This window comes from Heterodontus francisci, chromosome 12 (genome assembly GCF_036365525.1).
Source record: "Heterodontus francisci isolate sHetFra1 chromosome 12, sHetFra1.hap1, whole genome shotgun sequence".
NCBI lineage: Eukaryota > Metazoa > Chordata > Chondrichthyes > Heterodontiformes > Heterodontidae > Heterodontus > Heterodontus francisci.
Genome location: NC_090382.1, coordinates 51624830 through 51640138, shown reverse-complemented (window position 1 = coordinate 51640138; position 15309 = coordinate 51624830). Strand labels below are relative to the sequence as shown.

The 15309-nt window shown below is 42.7% G+C and overlaps 1 protein-coding gene across 2 annotated transcripts in view; it reads right to left on the bottom strand.

The window, feature by feature from the left end:
* Positions 1 to 14895, bottom strand: part of sh3pxd2b (SH3 and PX domains 2B) — a 336589-nt gene extending 321694 nt beyond the window's left edge. Inside the window, exon 1 of one of the 2 annotated variants that reach the window (XM_068043410.1) lies at positions 14593 to 14895. In XM_068043410.1, coding sequence (XP_067899511.1) covers positions 14593 to 14664 — 72 coding nt within the window. In that variant the 5' untranslated portion in view covers positions 14665 to 14895. The remainder of the gene's footprint in view (positions 1 to 14592) is intronic. The other variant, XM_068043411.1, reaches the window with a different exon arrangement.
* Positions 14896 to 15309: the final 414 nt, after the last annotated feature.

The following is a 15309-nucleotide window of genomic DNA, read 5'->3' as shown; positions in this document are numbered from 1 at the left end:
CGTTGCAGATTCCAACCTCCCTCTGGGTGAAAAAATGTTTCCTCAAATCCCCTCTAAACCTCCTGCCCCTTACCCTAAATCTATGCCCCTTGGTTATTGACCCCTCCGCTAAGGGAAAAAGCTTCTTCATATCAACCGTATCTATGCCCTCATAATTTTGAATAGCTCAATCAGGTCCCCCCTTAGCCTTCTCTGCTCTAAGGAGAACAAACCTAGGCTATCCAGTCTCTCTTCATAGCTGAAATGCTCCAGCCCAGGCAACATCCTGGTGAATCTCCTCTGCACCCTCTCCAGTGCAATCACATCCTTCCTATAGTGTGGTGACCAGAACTGTACACAGTACTGCAGCTGTGACCTAACTAGCGTTTTATACAGCTCCATCATAACCTCCCTGCTCTTATATTCAATGCCTCGGCTAATAAAGGCAAGTATCCCATATGCCTTCCTAACCACCTTATCTACCTGTGCTGCTGCCTTCAGTGATCTATGGACAAGTATACCAAGGTCCTTCTGACTTTCTGTCCTTCCTAGGGTCCCATTGTGTATTCCCTTGCCTTGTTAGTCCTCCCAAAATGCATTACCTCACACTTTTCAGGATTAAATTCCATTTGCCACAGCTCCACCCATCTTACCAGCCCATCTATATCATCCTGTAATCTAAGGCTTTCCTCCTCACCAATTTTCATGTCATCTGCGAAGTTACTGATCATACCTCCTATATTCACGTCTAAATCATTAATGTATACTACAAACAGCAAGGGTCCCAGCACCGCTCCCTGTGGTACACCACTGGTCACAGGCTTCCAATTGCAAAAACAGCCCTTGACCATTACCCTCTGCCTCCTGCCACTAAGCCATTTTTGTATCTAATTTGCCAAATTGCCCTGGATCCCATGGGCATCCCATCTTACCATCTTAACCAATCTCCCATGCGGGACCTTATCAAAAGCCTTACTAAAATCCATGTATACTACATCAACTGCTTTACCCTCATCAACACATCTAGTCACCTCCTCGAAAAATTCAATCAAGTTAGTTACACACGATCACCCCCTGACAAAGCCATGCTGACTATCCCTGATTAATCCCTGCCTCTCCAAGTGGAGATTAATCCTGTCCCTCAGAATTTTTTCCAATATTTTCCCAACCACTGATGTTAGACTCACCAGCCTGTAATTACCTGGTTTATCCCAACTACCCTTCTTGAATAATGGTACCACATTTGCTGTCCTCCAATCCTCTGGTACCTCTCCTGTGGCCAGAGAGGATTTGAAAATTTGTGTCAAAGCCCCTGCTATCTCCTCCCTTGCCTCACTTAACAGCCTGGGATACATCTCATCTGGGCCTGAGGACCTGCCAATCCAGGTCTTCATCTCTTTTTGTTTTCACCCAGAAAACCGGGCATTCCCCTGGGGCAAAGGGCAGGAAAGTCTACCCTACAGTTTTCCAATCACAGCATCTACTTTGTGCACCTACATTACAGTTTACTCAGCAAACTCTAGACCTCATTGAATGCCTATTATTTAATGGATTATTACACTCAATTGCTTTTTTAAAAAAAAATCTTCAAAGGAAAATCAACTTTTCAAAATTGTCCTTTATTTATAGAGTAACTAACCACGTTTACTCTGGCAAATAGCAAAGCAGCCTAATGTTATCTCCAGCACATGGATAAGTGAGTTGATTAATATGATTGCGCTTGTCTGTCGATTTGGTTAACCTTGAACACATTTATCCCAAAACCAAGCAATTTGCAAAAGGATCCCCTTAACTGAGAATGGAAACAATAATAGTGGCAAATTGTTGGCATGATTAGATGGAGATGGTGGCTTTGTGGTAATATCACTGGACTAGTAATCCAGAAGCCCAGGCTAATGCCCTGGGGAGAGAGGTTCAAATCCCACCATGGCAGCTGGTGGAATTTAAATTCAATTAATTAATTACAGAAAAGGTGTCATGAAACTATCATCGATTGTCATAAAAACCCATCTGGTTCACTAATGCCCTTACTTGTCTGGCCTGTTTGCGACTCCAGACCCACAGCAATGTGGTGGACTCTTAAGTGCCCTCTGAAATGGAGTAACCACTCAGTTGTCAAGGGCAATTAGGGCTAGGCAACAAATGCTGGCCTTGCCAGTGATGCCCACATCCCATGAAAGAATAAAAATAAAAAATTAGTACCAGAGGAAATATTTAAACTCTTGAGTAAATACAGTAAGCAGGTTTGCTCACGCATGGATCTCAGGTTTGACTACAAGCATCCTGTTCCCACTAGCTCTGGTACGTTTACATCTATCAGCCTTTGGTCACTCTTTCATTATTCTTACTAGGTGTCCTAAAACATCTGCGGCACACATGTTGTGAACTGCAGACTGTTGGGTACTTAGCAATACACCTCAGAGAGAAGCACTGTGAATTAAAGCACACTGTTACATGGCTGAAGATTGAGAACTTCATTACTGAGATTGTATGAGTAGATTAAAGAGTTAAAACATCAACTAATAATCAATCATCTATATTAAATAGTAAAAAAATCAATTCCCAGCTTTAATTACAAATCAAGCTCAATAACGTCTGATGGATATCCTGTGTATAGTGATTTTACAAATCTCCATGGAACTGACAAAACAGGACTGTCTGAGCAAAAAGACAGTCTCACCCTCAGCAATCACTGGGGTCATAAAAATCAAAAATCATGAAGGAATTTTAAAGCCACTGCCACATCCTTTCAGCTTCCAGTAAAAGGAGATAATGGCCTCTGTGTTGTAATTAGTTGGTCTGAAAAAAAATGAATCCATGACAGACTCTGTCAATAGCTCCCACTGAGTAATGCAAGAGTAATGGAGAGCATTTGTCAACCAGGAACCAACGCTCCACACTGTTACCAGATGTTTATTTTGATGGCAGGAGTTGCAGGGGTGGTGGGGGGGGGGGGGGGGGGCGCTGCGAAGAGAAGAGACAGGGTCACACAAAAGAACATCCTGCCACATACAAAGACTGTTGACAAGGTGCAAAAACCAGCACGTTTATTCAGGAGTCTCTGGGTGAGAGAAGGAAGTCAGAGTCACTCTGCAGACTCACTGAAAGTGCTGTATCACTTCCATTTTTAGATGAGGGATGTTAGTGCTAAAAACTGAAATACTCTGGGCACCAACCAAACAGTTTTCAGACTGGTGGCATGTGGTGAGCACTGTGGCTCATTTGCTAGCAATCTTGTCTCGGAGTCAGAAGATTGTGGGTTCAAGTTCCATTCAAGGACTTGAGCACAAAATCAAGACTGACATTGCAGTGCAGTACTGAGGGAGTGCTGCGTTGTCAGAAGTGGAATTAAACCGAAGCCCCCTCTGCCTTCTCAGGTGGATGTAAAAGATCCCATGTTGCTATGTTGAAAAAGATCTCTCCTGGTCCCCTGGCCTTAACAAGCATCACTGAAAAAAAACCAGATAATCTGGAACACATTGCTGTTTCGGGACCTTGCTGTGCGTATACTGGCTGCCATGTTTCCTACATTACAACAAAGAGAACAAAGAACAAAGAAAATTACAGCACAGGAACAGGCCCTTCGGCCCTCCAAGCCTGCGCCGATCCAGATCCTCTATCTAAACATGTCACCTATTTTCTAAGGGTCTGTATCTCTTTGCTTCCTGCCCATTCATGTATCTGTCTAGATACATCTTAAAAGACGCTATCGTGCCCGCGTCTACCACCTCCACTGGCAACGCGTTCCAGGCACCCACCACCCTCTGCGTAAAGAACTTTCCATGCATATCCCCCCTAAACTTTTCCCCTCTCACTTTGAACTCGTGACCCCTAGTAATTGAATCCCCCACTCTGGGAAAAAGCTTCTTGCTATCCAACCTCTCTATACCTCTCATGATTTTGTACACCTCAATCAGGTCCCCCCTCAACCTCAGTCTTTCTAATGAAAATAATCCTAATCTGCTCAACCTCTCTTCATAGCTAGCGCCCTCCATACCAGGCAACATCCTGGTGAACCTCCTCTGCACCCTCTCCAAAGCATCTACATCCTTTTGGTAATGTGGCGACCAGAACTACACGCAGTATTCCAAATGTGGCCGAACCAAAGTCTTATACAACTGTAACATGACCTGCCAACCCTTATACTCAATACCCCGTCCGATGAAGGAAAGCATGCCGTATGCCTTCTTGACCACTCTATTGACCTGCGTTGTCACCTTCAGGGAACAATGGACCTGAACACCCAAATCTCTCTGTACATCAATTTTCCCCAGGACTTTTCCATTTACTGTATAGTTCACTCTTGAATTGGATCTTCCAAAATGCATCACCTCGCATTTGCCCTGATTGAACTCCATCTGCCATTTCTCTGCCCAACTCTCCAGTCTATCTATATTCTGCTGTATTCTCCTACAGTCCCCTTCACTATCTGTTACTCCACCAATCTTAGTGTCGTCTGCAAACTTGCTAATCAGACCACCTATACTTTCCTCCAAATCATTTATGTATATCACAAACAACAGTGGTCCCAGCACGGATCCCTGTGGAACACCACTGGTCACACGTCTCCATTTTGAACAACAGTAGCTACATTTCAGAAGTGATTCATTGACTGTAATGTGGTTTTGGTCAACCTAAGATTGTGAAAGTTGCTATATAAATGCACATTCTTTCTATTTGAAAATTAATGGGAGCGGACTCAACGTACTCTCGCAGAATTCAATGTACCTTATTGCACGCAAGGATCCTCAAATTTACCCTCCAAAATATCATGCACTCCCAAAGCAGACACAATGCGGACTAAAACTACCTCTACAAGTGTCACAAAAATATGCCTTAAACCTAGCCACAGGAGAGTACTGTCCCAAAGAAGCATGAAGTTATCACTATATCACACCAGTCACATCCTAGCTTGATTAAAATGGCCACATCTACTAATATTTGGGCTTAAACAAGCCAAACTCATTTCACTTAAGAATCCTATAGCCAATGGAGAGAGCCTTTCATTCAGCTGTGTTGGCTGGATTAAATACAGATCTGGAATTCAAAGGATACCTTGCAACACCCAGTCAATATTCACTTCCGAGTTTGGATATATTGAGTATTATCCAGATGCAGTCTGAATCTCAGGATAGCCATTTATGAAAGGATTCCAGCACACATGATAGCTGGGCTCTGAGCTGCTATGTATGGAACTCTGGATACACAAATGGCTCCCACCTTGCCAATTTTTAAATTAATTGAAATAATTCTAGTATGAAAGTAAGTGTAAGCGCACTTTACTCATAATTCTTGACATTTTTCTGCAGAAACCATTTGAACATAAAATAGTTTAATTTCTTATAGACTCCAAGCTATTGCTTTTACCAGTGGTGGGAAGACCATTCTGCAAAAAGATTGCATGCTTATCTCTGATAGTGTGTTGGCTTATTAAAACAGGGAAACTTATGTTGGCTTGAGAGGCTGCACCCAAACAGAATATTTATTTATGCATAAATAGTAAAGAAACTTCAGTCATGGGTTAAATGCCACTATCCAAAATTTGCGGTCTGAGTTGTGTTGCTCCGCCGTTAACTTCATGAAAAGGACCTCACTATTGAAATGCATTGAATGGCGTAAAGTGCTGTATTTGTGCAGTAGGTACAAACTAAACCTGCTACAGAAAATGAAGTCCTGTCATGACAAGCAGAAGCACCCTTTTAACAACATGATAATTGTCTATTACTGCCAATCAATCTCTATGGCACTGAAAAATAACTATTACAAGTTTGCAGCATTCAGGTATTAATTGTTGGAGATTTTTAAAAAAATGATATAATTACTTTTCCTTTTTGTCTCTTTTGCCAATCTTTCTTCCTATTTATTTCTCTTTCTGTACCTGATTTAACACTGAATTTAACCACGCTAATTTATACATCCTTTTCAGTCCTTGCACTATTTACTTCACAATCCTTCAATCAGATTGGTTAAGGAGATGTACAGTTGCTTGTCCTGTTCACTCAGATTCCAGATGCCCTATTTTCCTCAATGCACTCTCACTTTCAGCAAAAAATTTAGAACGTAAACATGTATAGACAAGTCTAACGGCAGATACCATTCAACAAAATCTGAGCCATTAGATTTTCAGAAAGGTTCAAAGCATTTTAATGAGAATATCAACAGAAACAAATAATGAAACCAACAATAACTGGCAATTTTATAAGAATAGAAATTAGTCAATGGCATTCAAAGATTACTCAATTTCATCAAATTTACTCATATACAAATAGAATCTATATATTTCTCCATTTCAATAAAAACCTTCAAATGCAGTACCAGCTCTGTGCACTTACTCAGCTATTGTCCATTTGTCTGTAACCCCTGCATACTTACAGAGATGGAATCCTACATAAAGGGCACTGACAATATCGGTGCTTTTGAAGAACAAAAAAATCAAATTTTCCTGTAAGTAACCTTCAATTTTCCTGTTAATATTCATTTGGCATTAAACGTGGTTGTTGCCCAGTTATTATAAAAAGACAACACCATTTTTATTACTACAGAAATATTACTTTCAGAAAATTGATTGCTGCAGACAGGACCAAGAACCTCTTCACTTTAACTGCATTTCCTGGGCCTACCATCATCTTCTTGGCGACCCAGAAAGCACCAGTAACATGATGAAAGTGACCCAGGCTCTGCCTCTAATTTACATGTGGCAGGCAGAGAAGGGTAGCAGCAGTCCCAGCCGGGGGCAGGGTTGGGGGGGGGGGGGGGGGGGGAGGTGGGCAGTGCGGTGGCAAATGAGATCAGACAGCAAGGGCAGAATCTTCCCAGTCCCTCGGAGGCAGGCTTGAAGGCGAAACTGGGAGGAACAACAGAGAAAGAAGTGTCAGGTCAGTGGGCCGATGCGTTTCCACCTCCAGCTGATCTTCCTGGAGGCATGTCATCACCTGCAGAGGCTACCCGCATGGCAGTAGCAGGCAGGCTAAATCAGCATAATTAGCTGATTTGTAAGGGTGATTAGGACTGCTGCCAGTATCTTCCCAGCAGCTAACAGCAGCCCCTCCACCCCCCCACTAATTGGACAGTGGACCTGGAGGCAGCCACTTCATTGGACACCTCCAGGAAGATCTCCCAGGCGGGTGCCCTGACACTCCAAGCAGGGTCAGTTGCCAGAAATGGTCCCAACTCACGCTCATATGCTAAGAGCGTAAGATTTCACCCTAAGGTAGCAGCAGGCTTCAAACCCTGTACCCCCTCCTTATTTTATTTCATCCTCCAAAGCAATCCCATTCCTAATAGCATGATCATGACAGAGAATCCTAGCTTTCATTTTAACTCCATGTGCACATTGCCACTGGAGATCAACTAGCTATACCTAAATGTAGAGATGTCAATACACTGGTAGCTGAGGATGCTTATCCAGTCAGCAGCTAAGCCGTACAATAAAGGAATATATCTGTTCTGGGTAATATCTATTACCTATATCTGGGTAATTTAAGGTGATAAATTAAATTAAGGGTAAGTCATGGCAGGGCAGCTCAGCAACGTGGAGTGCTCTCCCTGCAATGTGGGAAGTCAGGGACCCTTCCAGTGTCCAGGGTGAACACGTGTGCAGGAAGTGTCTCCAGCTGCAGCTACTCAAAATCCACGTTTCGGATCTGAAACAGCGGCTGGGGACACTGTGGAGCATCCGCGAGGCTGAGATCATCGTGGATAGCACGTACAGGGAGGTGGTCATACCGCAGGTAAGGACTGCTCAGACAGAAAGGGAATGGGTGACTGCCAGGCAGAGTAGAAGAACTAGGCAGGTAGTGCAGGAGTCCCCTGGGTCCATTTCCCTTTCTAACAGATTTTCCACTTTGGATACAGTTGGGGGAGATAGCTTTTCAAGGGAATGCAGCAAGAGCCAAGTCTGTGGCACCACGGGTGGCTCAGCTGCACAGGAGGGGAGGAAAAGGTGTGGGAGAGCTATAGTGATAGGGGATTCTATTGTAAGGGGTAGAGATAGGCGTTTCTGTGGCCGCAAACATGACTCCAGGATGGTATGTTGCCTCCCTGGTGCTAGGGTCAAGGATGTCACGGAGCAGCTGCAGGACATTCTGAAGGGGGAGGGTGAACAGAGAGGTTGTGGTACACATTGGTACCAACAACATAGGTACAAAGAGGGATGAGGTCCTTCAACAAGAATTTAGGGAGCTAGGTAGCAGATTAAAAAGCAGGAGCTCAACGGTTCTAATCTCTGGATTACTCCCAGTGCCATGTGCTAGTGAGTATATGAATAGGAGGATAGAGCAGATGAATACGTGGATGAGGAGATGGTGCAGGAGGGAGGGCTTTAGTTTCCTGGATCACTGGGACTGTTTTTGGCAAAGGTGGGACCTGTACAAGTTTGATGGGTTGCACCTGAACCGTAACGGTACCAACATCCTTGCTGAGAGGTTTGCTAGTGCTATTGGGGGGGGGGGGGGTTAAACTAATTTGGCTGGGGGGTGGGATACAGAGTGGAGGTATAGTAAGGGGTGATGCACAGTCAAATATAAAGAGAAACAGAGTCAGTCTGGAAGGCAGAGCAAATATCGACGTGTTAAGGCACACGTGAAAAATGCAAGGCTGGATTGCATCTATTTTAATGCAAGGAGTCTTACTAGTAAGGCAGATGAATTGAGAGCATTGATTAGCACATGGCATTATTTTATTGCTGCTATCACAGAAACATGGTTGAGGGAGGGGCAGGACTGGCAGCTCAATACTTCAGGGTATAGAATCTTCAGGCGTGACAGGGGAGGGGATAAAAGAGGAGGTGGTATTGCACTGTTGATCAAGGAGTCAATTATTGCAGTAAGGAGGGATGATATCTTAGAAGGTTCCTCAAATGAGGCCATATGGGTAGAACTTAAAAACAAAAAAGGGGCGATCACAGGCCTCCAAACAGTCAGGGAGAGATAGAGGAGCAGATATGTAGGCAAATCTCAGACTCGTGTAAAAATAATCGGGTAATAATAGGGGAATTCAATGTCCCTAATATCAACTGGGATAGTCTTAGTGCAAAAGGCTGAAAGGGGGCGGAATTCTTAAAATGCATACAGGAGAGGTTTTTGAGCCAGTACTTCGAAAGTCCTACAAGAGAAGAGACAGTACTGGACCTAATCCTAGGGAATGAAGCTGGACAAGCAGGAGTGTCAGTGGGGGAGCATTTCGGGGATAGTGACCATAACTCTGTAAGATTTAAGGTAGTAATAGAAAAGGACAAAGACGGACTGGAAATAAAGGTGCTGAATTGGGGGAAGGCCGATTTCAATATGATGAAACAGGATCTGGCCAAAGTCGACTGGGAGCAGCTACTTGTAGGAAAGTCCACATCAGACCAGTGGGAGTCATTCAAAGAGGAAATAGTGAGAGTTCAGAGCCAGCATGTACCCGTTAAGGTGAAGGGTAGGACCAACAAGTCCAGGGAACCCTGGATGTCAAGGGATATAGAGGATTGGATCAGGAAAAAAAAGGAAGCTTTTGGCAGATTCAGAGCGCTGAAAACAGTTGAGGCACTAGAGGAGTATAGAAAGAGTAGGGGGTACTTAAAAAAATAATTAGGAGAGCGAAGAGGAAACATGAAAAAACACTGGCGGGCAAGATAAATGAAAATCCTAAGGCATTTTATAAGTATATTAAGGGCAAGAGGATAAGCAGGGTAAGAGTAGGGCCCATTAGGGACCAAAGTGGCAATCTGTGTGTGGAGTCGGAGGATATAGGTGAGGTTTTAAATTATTACTTTTCATCTGTGTTCACTATGGAGAAGGACGATGTAGGTGTAGAGATCAGGGAGGGGGATTGTGATAGACTTGAACATATTAGTATTGAAAGGGAGGAGGTATTAGCTGTTTTAGCAGGTTTAAAAGTGGATAAATCCCCAGGCCCAGATGAGATGTATCCCAGGCTGTTATGTGAGGCAAGGGAGGAGATAGCAGGGGATCTGACACAAATTTTCAAATTCTCTCTTTCCACAGGAGAGGTACCAGAGGACTGGAAGACAGTGAATGTGGTACCATTATTCAAGAAGGGTAGCAAGGATAAGCCAGGCAATTACAAGCTGTTGAGTCTAACATCAGTGGTTGGGAAACTATTGGAAAAAATTCTGAGGGACAGGATTAATCTCCACTTGGAGAGGCAGGGATTAATCAGGAATAGTCAGCATGGCTTTGTCAGGGGGAGATTGTGTCTAACGAACTTGATTGAATTTTTCGAGGCAGTGACTAGATGTGTCGATGAGGGTAAAGCAGTTGATGTAGTATACATGGACTTCAGTAAGGCTTTTGATAAGGTCCCACATGGGAGATTGGTCAAGAGGGTAAGAGCCCATGGGATCCAGGGCAATTTGGCAAATTGGATCCAAAATTGGCTTAGTGGCAGGAGGCAGAGGGTAATGATCGAGGGTTGTTTCTGCGAGTGGAAGCCTGTGACCAGTGGTGTACCACAGGGATCGGTGCTGGGACCCTTGCTGTTTGTAGCGTTCTTAATGATTTTGATGTGAATTTAGGAGGTATGATCAGTAAGTTCGCAGATGACACAAAAATTGATGGTGTTGTAAATAGTAAGGAGGAAAGCCTTAGATTAAAGGACGATATAGATGGGCTGGGAAGATGGGCAGAGCAGTGGCAAATGGAATTTAATCCTGAGAAGTGTCAGGTGATGCATTTTGGGAGGACTAAAAAGGCAAGGGAATATACAATGAATGGTAGATCCCTAGGAAGTACAGAAGGTCAGAGGGATCTTGGTGTTTTTGTCTATAGATCACTGAAGGCACAGCACAGGTGGATAAGGTAGTTAGGAAGGCAGATGGGATACTTGCCTTTATTAGCCGAAGCATAGAATATAAGAGCAGGGAGATTATGATGGAGCTGTATAAAACGCTAGTTAGGCCACAGCTGGAGTACTGTGTACAGTTCTGGGCATCACACTATAGGAAGGATGCGATTGAACTGGAGAGGGTGCAGAGGAGATTCACCAGGATATTGCCTGGGCTGGAGTTTTTCAGCTATGAAGAGAGACTGGATAGGCTAGGGTTGTTTGTCTTAGAGCAGAGAAGGCTGAGGGGGGACATGATCGAGGTATACAAAATTACAAGGGGCATTGATAGATTAGATCGGAACAAACTTTTTCACTTAGCGGAGGGGTCAATAACCAGGGGGCATAGATTTAAGCTAACGGGCAGGAGGTTTAGAGGGGATTTGAGGAAAAAAAATTTCACCCAGAGGGTGGTTGGAATCTGGAACACACTGCCTGAGGAGGTGGTAGAGGCAGGAACCATCACAACATTTAAGAAGTATTTAGATGAGCACTTGAAACGCCATAGCATACAAGGCTATGGGCCAAGTGCTGGAAAATACAATTTGAATATGTAGGTGCTTGATGGCCGGCACAGACATGATGGGCCAAAGGGCCTGTTTCTGTGCTGTATAACTCTATTACTTTATGCTCTGCACTAAACTAGCTGCCATGAGCCAATGCAGCAGCAGGGAAACTACAAATTTCTCCTTCCCCACTAAAAAAAAATGCATTAAATCCTCCACTTAGACGCGCTTTTATTGGATCTTCCTGCTTACCTTAATACACCCCACAAGTTTACAGTAAGTTTGCATCTAGCTGCACAACACTCACAATTAACTGTGGGCAGTAGTATCCCAGTAAACCCAATATAAAAAGCAGCTCTAATTGCATAAATTCAACTAAGATTGCTCAATTTGAAATATAGCAACTTTAATTTTATCCAGACATCCTCAAATGGAAAGAAATCTTCCAATGCTTTAAGAACCATATGCTATTTTCCTCATAGTCAACCATTCTCTCATTCCCACCCAGCAACTCATCGCAGCACTGTCAGTCTCCAACTTGCCGATAAAATGAACTTCCCTTCAGCAATTGATTTACTGAACTCCTGCCAAGTTTTTGCTGTTGAGCTTGATCAAAAAAATCTGGAAATTTCATTGCTAAGAGGTAGGGAAAATATTCAACTGGAGCCCTCAGTAAATCTTTAATAATAGCAAAACATTTCTGGTCAAATGAGTATCTTTATTGCAATAGTACTTCCTCAAATACAGAATTTTGCGTTATTCTTTCACCAATGACTGTAATAGAATCAAAACCTCTCACTCTGGAAAAAGGTACATAACGCTGCTCATGTGTAAAAACAGGCTGAGGAATATAAATATAAATACAAATTTTGGCAAAAGTCTGGCCTTGTGACTTGTTTACAGTCATAGAATATGAAAATCTACATGGGAACTGTTTTCTCTTGAGTTGAAAAGGCAGATTTACATTTGATGGGCTCAATATTATTCAAGGAATACATACTTTCTTTCCTTGAAATCTGCCTGTTATAATTTCAGCATCTATCATTGAAGCAAACAGATTCCTAACTACCAATCGTATTCTATTACAAAGACCTCATTTAAGTTTCATAACAGCATTATAACTGCTCCTTCCTTGAGTCTAACTTTGTGTGATGGCATGCCCATTGGAGTTAGACTTTGTAGAAACTCTGGAGGGTATAGACTGTTATCTTCTTCGTTTATAGAATCAATGCTGATGTATTCTTTTAATTCACCTGAGAGCTTTTCTAAAATGTTTTCATTCATATCTAGTGAATCTTCATTTTTAGCACAAAGAATATCTTTCAAATAATAAGTTGCATCAAATAATTGACCCCGCCATTTTGCCACAATTAACTTATTCAATCATCTCATCTACCCCTTCCATGCCATCCCCATCCCTCTCTTCAATCCCACCGCATCCCTCACAGAAACAATCTCTCCAGCCAGGGTAGCTTTGTTGTTAGGCTCCCCGTACCTTCCACTGTTTTTTCCTCCACCAAACGCCCTGCCACCACCAGCGCCAACCATAAGTACATCATACACTCCAGTCCTCCACATGCCCCACATGCCTCTGCGTGCACCAGGCACTGCCCACTAAACAAATGCTCCAACAGACACAACCCTTAAACTAACCAATTGAAAATTAAACAAACAGTTTTACTGGAGGTGGATGCAATTACCGGGTAAAGCAGAAATATTAATAGTGTTTTCACCTCAACTATAAAAAACTTGTAGGTGATCTAGCTTCCAAAGGAAATAATACAGCATACCCAATGAATATAAAAGCGTAGTTACTATGTTAAATATATGCATGATTTCGAATCATTAGCAGTTTTCCAATAATCTACCAATTAACCATATGGTGCTTTCTAAAGAATCCTGTAAGTAAATCTCCCTCTTCGAAAAAGAAAAATACAACTTTTATAAATTGTGCTGTAAAACATTTATGCTCCTTTATCCCAGTGGCTCAGTGAGTAAATGCACTTGATGTGACACCGAGGAACGCAATCCAGGTCTCAGGTCTAATTGTTAGCCTGTGCTCAATTCACCGACATCGCCTGAGGCATATAATTGGTCTTAGCTATCTAGCAATCTGGAAATACAGAGAGGGCCTACAAATGAGGACAGGATCTGGCTAGCTCCCATAGTTGAGTACCTACTGACTCTCAATAGTCAGGCTCATAAATGAAGAATGATCGTTTGGATGAATTACCTGAAAGCTACGGAGTGCTGTGGAATAAGTAGCCATCATAAATTGCTGCCGTCAGCACAAAAGGATTAAGAGAAAGTTAGAGAGCTCTAATTACATATTTTAATGTAGGATTCATTCCCGCGTGTAAGTTAACTGTCGAGACATACCGTGCATTCTACATCAAGGTGAAACCGGCACATCTCTCAATACATATTTCAAAGCTTCATGTTAAGAAATTACTTTATTGTTTTTAAGTCAATTGAATAGCGGGGTGAAAAGCTGATGTAAAAAAAACTTTAGAAATGCAATTAGTAAAGTTTAACTTGATTGCTGGTTCCTACATTAACACTATAATTGGGGCAGATGGCTCAAAGGAGAAGCTGCTGGCAGTATTTCAGAGTGAAATTAAATAGTGGGACCCACCCAGGATCTTAATTAAATCCATGTCCAAGATTTACTTTGGAAATTACATGTGCCTTTATTTTAATATGATCTAAGTTCACACTACGTGCAACGGAATAGCAGTAGCCATGAAAAACTGCCAAGTGGCACATTTCCTTCCCATGTTGGTGCATGTTGCTGTAACATGACGGCAGGGCTGAAAGGAAACATTTCATGTCTGAAAGGTTTTATTTGTTACAAGCCTCCTCCCTCATCCATCCATGGTTACACTTTCAAGTTTATAAAACCCACACTTTAAAATTGTGTGGCTTGAAAAATCATCCCCGGTAGATTATTTTAGTGGTGTACACACGTTAGGCAATATAGCTCAGATCTGGGGAGAAAGCTAAATCAGATTGTCATAACAATTAGAAAATCCACAGGACAAATAATTCCTTTTGAATTAAAAGTTACAACTGAATTAGCAGCAGTGTAATATACACAAATGAACTGCCAGACAGCACGCTATTTAAAACTATCAAGTTAAATCTTACACCAACACAAGTTGCATTCCCAAAACTAACCAGATGTTCCCCCAGCGCTCAACAACAACGTTCTCCTCGCTCTAAAGAAAAGCACCAGAGACAGTTCATTATTCTAAGCTAGCCCAGAAACTGCAGCTTCACATACATAATGCTTATTCGGGATCCGTCTTTTCTGTACATCCTGCACCTTCACGTCTACAATAGATGACCGAGGCATGATCCAATCCAATCCGATCCAAAACCTCGCAGCGAAAAGTCAGATCCACAGGCGCCTGCAATCTCTGCTGCACTTCGGCGATTCCTCATCCGCCGGGCTCACTTACTGCCCCCGATCCTCCTGCACTCTCCAGTCCCTGGTGCCATCAGCTTCACTGTTTTGTTTCCACTCAGTCCGACTATAAGCTTTCCCAGAGAATCGCAGGCAAAAAAAAAGGAGCAGATCCGCCCCAACTTCACATCACTAACCCAGCCCATCTACTCATTAAAGGGGCTCGTGCCATTTGGAAGCTGCCGACTGCGACTTCCTTTAATCTGAATATTTTTCGTCACAACAAAAAGCCATTGACCTGAAACATTAACTATGTTTCTCTCTTCACAGATGGTGCCTGGCCTGCTGAATATTTGCAGCATTTTCTGTTTACATTTGATTTTTTTTTCAAAAATATACTTCATTCATAAAATTTGTAAAAATTCTTAACTGTTCAAATTTGACATTACATGCGGTGCCTCACTACACTTGGCATTATCGATTATATTTACAATGTACATTCACATTCCATGTCAAACATTCTCTGGTGCATACAGCCCGAGGGGGTCAAAGAGTCATAGAGTTACACAGCACAGAAAAGGGCCCTTCAGCCCA